Consider the following 9114-nt stretch of genomic DNA (forward strand, 5'->3'; position numbering starts at 1 on the left):
GTTAGTGGGGTATTCCATGTCATTTCTCTCACACAGCAGTTACTCGATTCAGGATGACGCCGTCTAGGCACAAAACGGCATACTTTCTGTTAGACTGGTAGATAAAGCTTCGGGTTAATTGAGATGATAGATTTCGCATCACGTTGCCATGATGTCAGAACCCCTAATGATTTATGTGCGTTATATGATGTGCTTTGGGAGACGAAGCAAAAATTACTGTAACATAGGAAGAGGTCACCACCCTCTGTTCATGTGGTGTGCCAACATGCCGCTTATGCCGCTTGTAATGTCAATCAGGATGATAGTTTTGCGATTGATATACACGATGTAACCTACTGCTCTTTACCTTCGAAAGTCGTTGACTTCTGTGCTATGTTGAGCGTTTATCTGAGGTAAGTAGACTGATTGCTGCGCTGATGACGGTCCATCTCGTTGCGCAAGCGTTTTGTTATAAGCGGAATTCACAATGATGTACTCCATGATTTTCTTGGATTCGAACACCGTTGACGTGTACATGTATCAAAACCTTATTGATATCATTTTATGTTTTGAGCTTGAGAATATTCCGAAAACCTAAAAATAATCAGATTTTGGATCAAGTTAGGTGGATGGATATCAAGGTATCTTACATATTACATGAGCAAAGCCTAGAAATGTCAAAGTATATCCCCCTGATGAAGTATCGGGAATACGTACGACGGTGAGGGATGACAAGCTTTGCGCTACATAGGGCTTTATTATGTCAATGTTAAAACATGAAGGTTCAAAACCAATCTGAATAATTATAAATTTATGTCACTCTTGAATAAAGAGCAAAAAAAATCCTCGTTTCTCAAAAGGCTGCCATTTCCACCCCTGAGTGGGGCGTACAAACCTCACTCTGTGCTGATTTTTTCGCGACTTAGGCTGAGGATAGCGGCGTAGGCAGCCCAAGGACCAAAAGCGATTTTCGAGCGCATTAAGGCGTTACACAGCTATGAAAAAGAGCTGGCGAGACACCTCCAGAAATGCCGTCAACAGCCATCGGTGGAGGCAAATTGGGCCGATTCTTCTAGACGCCCAACCCTTTGAAAGCAGGTATCGTAAGAATCAATCCCCTACCAAATAGATGGAGATGGCGTTGAACTCGGTCAAGCGTCAAAAGGATCGTCAGCGCATCGCGCAAGTGGTCTTTAAGCTAGGAAGTCGCATCAATTACCGCGAAAGTGTCTTACACCTCTGAAAGAGGTTCTCCACGTAAAAATTAGTAGGACGACAGGTATCGCGAATGTAAGCAAGCAGACAGAAGTGGGATGCAACGGGATCGACGTGCACTTTGCAAATAGGAAACTTTGACTCTCAGTTCGCGTTAACGTTGACAAAGGTACAGGACCAAGACTCTTTAGAGTTAGCTTACTTTTGTATGAGTACAAATATTTTGGATTGATTTCTTAGACTATCTCAAACAGTAAACGTTTTGCAATTTTTCATTAATTCTTTCGGAGATGCGGCTAGCAGCTTAAGTGCACCCCAGACCAATATTTCAGTACTTATGAAGTAATTTGGGTTGTGTGAAATTGTACCGTAATGTGGTACATGTAATTTAAGCGATTGTGTTAGAGCTAAATATACAAGATTACATGAATGATCTCCCTACTTACTTGGGAATCGCGCCGAGGTTCCCCCGTATCTGGAGTAAAACAATAAATCTCTGAACTTTGTCAAGTCTGTTCATCTGATCGTTAGCGAACCGGGAGCTCGATCCCGTGCATTAAACTAGATGGCCAACGAGTCTCCGCTAAGGGCGCGGTCTTCGCGATCTAAGATAAAAAAATTCTATTCGAGTATGCCGAGATTTTCATAGATGAGATCGTTTTAATGATCTTTAAATTTTGACGTAACTACTTCGCCCTCGGCTGACGATACACGCCTAACCACCCACGAAGAAGGAGATGCTCCCTGTGCTCATCCATCTGCCCAAGGTTCAAAATCCTCACATTTTCCAGCGTTTAAAAAGTATTTTGACATCTCGCCGTGGAACCCACGACAATATTGAGCTACTTGATAGCCGGCTCAATATTCTCTATGAGCCCGGTTTGCTCAACTACAAGCGCGAAAGGCATCCCGACTGTTGCCCATTTTACGACGCAATTACGCTTTTAAATACTCAAAATCGCTCGTTGCGCAGGTGCAGGACTTATATCTGGTTATGCTCGTGCTATTTTTCCCATAGTCATATCAAATGGAGCGCGAGAAAATTGCTTTGCAAGAGATTTCTTAGCCCATTGGTTGCCCCTTCCCAGGGCTACAGTCTGCGCTTACAGTTGCAGTGGTAGGAGAAACTCATCCTCGACTACGAGTATATTCTGTGCACTAGAAACTGGCAAAATTGCCGCTAAGAATCAGACTCAGTTCGCGCGTTGGGCGAGAAAATCACGCCGCATTACATGTCTTGAAGCTTTATGACAGAGCTTCAGTGATTCAGACCCCCCCCTAGAGCTTCGACGCATACTTCACTTCGTAAGGCACAAAACATGGCGTGGATGTCGAGGTGACAAGTTTGAGCATAGCCGTCTTACTCACTACTAGAATCAGCTCCTCCATCACTACCAACAATATCCTTTTGGAGACTGCGCCGTCTTCTATCACATTTAGAGATAACGATTAAAGCTGAGTGAGAGTTACATTTTGGCGAAATGAAGCAAGACTCACAAACGACAACCCCAGCCACTTAATCTGCAAATAAATAATTTGTTGCAATAACCGCGGACATTCATTAATTCACGCAGTGGGTGTGTCGCATAGTTTTGTTGACGCAACAGTACCGTTATATTCTGACAAAAGTGAACAATTCATCGAGACAATAAGGATCAGACGTTCTACTAACAAATACCAGCCGCCCGTCTATATCAGCCCTGGCACCGAATTCGTGACAATATTTAGTCGCTCTTAATCTCCACCAACTCTGGCACAGAAAGTAGCAATATACAGTTGTCTTACTCTCTATCGGGCCTACATTGGCTTAGAAGTAGTACCCAACATTTCGCCAGATGTAACCACCTTATATAGTTTCACAATTCCGTTTCAGTGGGGTGGTGTTTATAACTCATTAAGAATCCTCAATGTGGAAATTGCATGGCACATAAAGATTTCAATTTCTTCCTGCGCTCAGCCACGCGGGATATGATTTTATATATATTCATATCCAGGCCCAGAATCAGACAGGCTCTCCGCGGTAAAATCGTCAATTTAGAGAAAAAGGCCAAATGAGCCTTATCTTGTTCCCATCATTAGACGCACATCTATTGATATAATAAGAGGTATCATCTAATCTCTCACCTTGTGTTTCCTACTTTCGATGATCGTGTGCCGAATGTAGTTGCACGGCGTTTCTTAACGTTTGAGAACAAAACCCGGAGAAATGGTAATAACAATACTGGGGTGTGGTCCTTAACGCTGTGTCAGAATGTTGCTTCTTTTAGAAACGATCCTTTGAGCTCAACCTTGACGAGGTTCAATGAGGTCCTCTCCTCTCGTAGAATCGGACGACTATTCGATGAAGTTCGAGTTTCCACACCTCCCAGCCAGAGAAAAAAACGTTTGGTCCATCCACAAAACAAATATCTGCAAGTACCACGGAGTCGCTCGGCAGTCAGGATGATTTGTCTTTTCTTCTTTGAATAGCTGAGGTCCGTCGTCTCTGGTGGGCTTGTAGAGCCATCACTACCCGCACTTCAACGATCAATTGCAGTACAAAAGCGGTAAAAACGCGAGATTCATCATTTTCTTGAAAGTGGTAAAATGTGCGCAAACTGGCACGATGCGAGCCGCACCTGTTTGGAGACCGTCCATAAAAATGCTATCTGTTACAATTCATATGTATAGTCCACTAATTCACACTTCCCTCGACGGGTAAAACAAAATTGGAAGAACCTTCTCGTCAGCTGTCAAGGTGGTGTCAACAACTGGGTCATATGTCGTTTTAATCCGATGTAAGTAGATCGCACGATCAGCGTTAGTAGACGCACGGCGGTAGTTTATCGTGTTCCCACTAACGACTTGTTGATACATTTAGCAATTTCTCAATGATAGCTCTTGTAACTAGGATCAATATACATACGACTATCCGTCGCTGCTTCTGGTTCTGAGACCTTCAAGCACGTGATCTCCTTACAGGCAACTAAAACCATAGAATTATTAAGCAATTCTAGCTGTCTAAAAAACTAATAGTCCAACAGCTAATGCTCCGTCTTCAAAGAATGACTTGTCTCCTTCATCACTCCGTCATCGGGGTTGATTGCAAGCGAAAATAAGGGTTCCCTGCACCTTGTACAGCGAAGACTTTGACTCCAAAAAAAACCCACGCTAACAACACAGAGGGAGTAAATTCGTAGGCTTCAAGGTGAAGCGGTACCACAATCCTCTCGAAAAACGCAAAGTTTCTTGCTGTTTTTTACTTTGAGAAATGACAAATACATGGGACTGTGTCTTTTTATGCTACACGTTATACTTTGCTTAACTACAGTATTGTTTCAATGCATGTCGTTAAATTACAGTCCAAGACCTCCTCTCCTCTCTCATCAGCATCATTACTCAATTCACCGAAGTTGTGCAAAATTCAACATAAGTTAGAGTTTTATTTTGTAGAATCGCGATAAGTGTACATTAGCTCTACACTATTTTACAAAAGAATGATTTGTTTTTTACAATTACGATTATAGGTATTGGATAATTTCACAATAGAACATAACTTAATCCATAACTTTTGGAAACCATGGAAATTGGCAACCTGATCCCAATAGCTTTAAATGTTTCCATCAAATATTCACCTCTTGAGATTGGGTACGAATATTGATCCGCCGGACCGACAGCAGCTTCTTTCGACACATCAAGCGCGTTGGTAATCTCGATCTTACGCTCGTTGTCGTTGGGCAGAACGACTCGCTCAACCATGGTGCTTACCCCTTGATAGCAGCCTTTGTGCCATCATCATCCTTCTCCACCTGCTAAGCTTATTCGTACAGCACGTTACCTTTGCTTGACCGTGTTATTGCCGATGTGGTGCGTCTCACCACTGTTGACTTCCCAAACAGCGTTTTTTACGGTGGATATCATTGTTAAGCGGTCAATGGTTGAATTCGACAGCTTGCTTGGAGTGACAGCTCCAGTCGAGGTGGACGTCTGTCACGAAACGACCCCAGAGTGTCCGATTGACACGCTGACCGCTCCTGAAGGGCACCACATCAATTTAAGGGCTTAGACTACCACTTCGATCCCCAAACACGGATGACGCTACTTTGCATATGATGAGATATAACAGTACATGTATGCTCGGGATTATTAAGTCTGGACATTTCACTTTGCTCTATAAAACAACCGCAGTAATGTACCTTTTAGCATCGATGCGTTCGGTCATTTGGCTGTACGACATTGATACGGTCATGGTTTTGCACACGTGCAGCATGCGCATCGACAAGCCTTATAGGCAGGCTGGAAAGCATCCCATAGCGTAGAACGGCAGCGGATATCTGAGAGTGCATAGCAAGCGATTTGTGTCTGTTTGGGTTTCAGTGCAAGATCCTGATCTGCATGTTTTACGGAGCAGAGCTATATTGAGGTCTGTGTACCGAGTTTCGGACTGGTTTCGAATGTTCGAACACCAGGATTTGACCGCACAAGTAGCGTGTGACTTCAAATAGTCACAAGACAGCAAGACGTACTTCTTCTACTAGGTAGAGATATACTGGCACGAGCTCTAGACATTTGATCCTGTTATAGAGCGGCTTAATTAGAGATTTGCGATATAAATCGCTGTAGCTCGAGCATTTGAGGCTTCTTGCGACATATAAAAACTCCAAGAGAAACTAGCTCGAGCATTTTTTATACGCGGTGAGAGTAAGCGATTCGTGTGAAGTGCTAATGCGTAAGAATTTGGTCGATCGCTCCCTACGCGCCGAGTAAGTTACGCACAATGCGCATTGCAAAATGGAGCAATGCGTCATTACTTCACTGTGCAAATTGTAGGGATCGCGCATTCAGGACAGTCTGACAAGATGGATACCAGACATCTCGCTATTTTAAGATGGACGTTGCTGCAATTATCATCAAAATTAGATCGATCAAGACTCGACTGTGCTTTGGCTACGGCAAGTTTGACCACATTCTGGCTGCTTGCACTAACGAGATAATTTACAAGAATGCACGTATCATGGTAACAGACAGGAGACAACACAATGAAGGAACATGTAAGTTCACGTTGGTGTGTGCGGGATAGCAGCTCGGAATACAAGACCTAATCTTAAATACCAGGCCGATCCAGCAATCCACAATTGGTGCGGTGTCGACTAAAAATAAAATCCAAATGTGATGAGTCAAAGTATAGGATATTGTACGTCTACAATCGGTGATCACTACATCTCTCAGCACTCGTTGGGTCTTTTTGATGTGGTGATACAGAACAGCGTGCTCGTTGAAGAGACACAATCTACACAATGACATTAGCGAGGGTGACCATCAGCGCATAATTTGTCGTCGGTTTATGTGAATGACGTGCGTCCAGAGTAAATATTCGAAAAATATGCAATATAAGATAAATTCAAGTGTGCACTCCTTTACTGGTTGTACCAACCATGGGATCTGCTTTAGTTTTGACAAAACAATGACGTCAAGAGATTCATTCCGGAACCATTTTCCCGCTAGTTTTGTAGCTAATATAGCAACTACTATCGCGTTCTCGTAATATGCATCTCAAATCAGTGGCAATAGACTAGAAAGCCTTCGATGCTTTGAAAAACAGTCCCACTTAAATCCAATGAATTTTACATCTGGCAATCGACGTGCAACATTTCTCAAGTGTTCTGAACATGATCTCGGATATCTATTCGAATAGTTCCTTCCGTTGTATTGCCTCTAGTGACACCATTTCTTCTTGAAGGTACATCGGTCGCTGACAATGCGATCTCGTCGTCATCGGCACGTTAATGTCCTGAATCAGGCTCACTTATTCAATGTTCATTGATTTTGCATCTGTGAGGAGATAAAGCTGGTAACAACTTCTTGGTCATCACAGTCTGTGAGAAATTGACTGACTGGCTCGGGCATCAGCTATGATCCAGTAGGTCTGTCGTCAAATATTATTTGGTCGTCGTTTAGCGAGCGATGTCGGTGCGTCACGATTGCACTTGAACATCCTTGAACCAGCTCACCACGAGGCAGACTCAGATCGTAATCCCTGTGGCAGATATTTGATTAGGTCGCTGAAGCAACAGTTAAGCTGTGATCAGAGGCTGCGATTGCTCGAATATCTCGCTGCTCCCCCTCAACCGAAAGCATTGCACTGCCACTAACGGGATATGCGCTTCAGACGCATTGTTATTTAAAATACCTTCGAGTGTGCTTCTTCGTCGTCAATCTCCAACCTTTCTCATTGGGGGTTTTGTGTTTGTTAAAGTGAGCACTCGCTACCATGTCCATCGTCATAATCGTATACCGAAGTTTGAGGTGTGTGGTACTTCCTGTAACGGGGTTACACATACTCTGGTAACAGGGGTGTATGTCACACCAGATGGACATGGTGTGACCACACCAAAACGAGAATGCGGTACGGGGCTGGATAGCCATTAGTTCTACATGTATTTAGATTTTACTATACATATTTGGAATATCGATGTATTTAAAATTAGGCGGCTTTGCCGCAGATAAAAATAAATAAAGTCAATTTGAATCTAAGCCGAATAGTTAATTAGCCTTGGGTTAAGGCAATAATTACTCTTGGAGTAAGCGGGTTGCGATCCGTCAGACTCGTACTTGTTCTGAGTATAGAACGAAAGGTCTGTGACCTAACTTACGATTCCTCTAAGCGCAATGCTGCGGCAACCCCGCTGCACTTTGTAGCCTTAGTAATCAAGCTACACCTGAGTCGTTTCGACTGATCCTTTGTAAGGATGGAACAATTTTCCTATTTGCCCCCGGGCATGCAGGACGGGCTTAACAAGCTCATGTCCTTGCTTGGCCCTGAGGGCGTGCAACACCTTGTAGCGCAAGGCCCCAAAGCAATCGGTTCGCGTCTAGAGGCGTTTTCAAATTTCGAAAACGCGCTGCTAGAGCACCTGCAGCAGAGAACGTCTGCTTCATTTGCGTCTATGACGCCACTGTCGGTGACGGAAGATTTTCCCCGCCCTAAGCCGCTCATGGTGAGTGTTAAGGCCTTTGAGGGGAAGGATGGAGAGAATTTCCTGCTCTGGGTGGAAGAGGTCGAGATGGCCATCGCATCTGCCATGCTCCAGACCGACCAACAGCGCGTAGCGCTAGCCATCTCAAAGCTCGGTGGTCGAGCGCGAGAATGGGAACTGACGTGCGGTACTTCGGTCGAAGTTGCGTTTCCCTCCTGGGCAAAGCTGAAATTGCAGCTCTCACGAGTGTTCTCGCCGCCTAATCAGGTGTATCTCGTGTGATCGCGTTTCCTTGCCACCTGACAGGGCAACAGGGAATTAATGGACTTTGTCCAAGAGTTGCGAACTCTCATTACCGGGATGGCAGCATATCGTCTCCGGAGGCGGTCACAGTGACCATGTTTATGGAAGGCCTTCGCACTGGCGTGGCCAGAATGGAAGTTCTCCGTGTGCATCCGTCTTCATTTGAAGAGGCGGTGAATGTGGCCCTGAATGCCGAATTCAATTTCAAGTCGGCATGACTTGGCTGGAATGCACACTCCAGCAGCTCGTCGGGCGGGCCCATGCCAATGGAGCTCAGCTATGCTGAGGACGAGGGAGCAAAGCTCCGAGCTGCCGAGCAGCATACACGCATTCGACGGTGTTTTGTCTGTCGAGACACCCGTCACCTTCGGAACGGTTGCCCCCTGCGCAAGGCGCGTCAAGGTTCCTCGAACCATCGCCCCAATGCCAACCAGTCTGATTTGTCGCGGGGAAACGACACCACCCAATAGGCGCGGGGCGACCTAATGGTGTAGAACTGAGTTCTGTTGAACCCCAGGGAGGTAGGTCAACAGGGCCCAGTCCCGAAGAGCTCCGTGCTTTTAAACACGGAACGTGTATGCAAGTCGGGCTTGCTGGTCGTGGAGACGACCGTAAAGGGCTTCGAGAAGCCATGGAAGATCCTCATCGATTCCGGGGCGTC

At 45.0% G+C, this 9114-nt stretch overlaps 3 protein-coding genes across 3 annotated transcripts; 1 reads left to right on the forward strand and 2 right to left on the reverse strand.

Moving 5' to 3' along the window:
• Nucleotides 1-3873: 3873 nt before the first annotated feature.
• On the reverse strand, nt 3874-4169 carry PHALS_08304 (uncharacterized protein; the record flags this gene model as incomplete). The annotated part of the gene is made up of 2 exons (XM_024723629.1): nt 3874-4037; nt 4100-4169. The coding sequence occupies 2 exons, from the start codon at nt 4167-4169 to the stop codon at nt 3874-3876; spliced, it is 234 nt and encodes a 77-aa protein (XP_024574586.1).
• Nucleotides 4170-7227: 3058 nt separating this feature from the next.
• Nucleotides 7228-7452, reverse strand: PHALS_08305 (uncharacterized protein; the record flags this gene model as incomplete). Its single annotated transcript, XM_024723630.1, has 2 exons — nt 7228-7315; nt 7364-7452. 2 exons carry the CDS (start codon nt 7450-7452, stop codon nt 7228-7230), a joined length of 177 nt encoding a protein of 58 aa, XP_024574587.1.
• Nucleotides 7453-7952: 500 nt separating this feature from the next.
• On the forward strand, nt 7953-8432 carry PHALS_08306 (uncharacterized protein; the record flags this gene model as incomplete). The annotated part of the gene is made up of 1 exon (XM_024723631.1): nt 7953-8432. The coding sequence occupies one exon, from the start codon at nt 7953-7955 to the stop codon at nt 8430-8432; it is 480 nt and encodes a 159-aa protein (XP_024574588.1).
• Nucleotides 8433-9114: the final 682 nt, after the last annotated feature.

Source organism: Plasmopara halstedii (genome assembly GCF_900000015.1).
Source record: "Plasmopara halstedii genome assembly, contig: Scaffold_322, whole genome shotgun sequence".
Taxonomy (NCBI): domain Eukaryota; phylum Oomycota; class Peronosporomycetes; order Peronosporales; family Peronosporaceae; genus Plasmopara; species Plasmopara halstedii.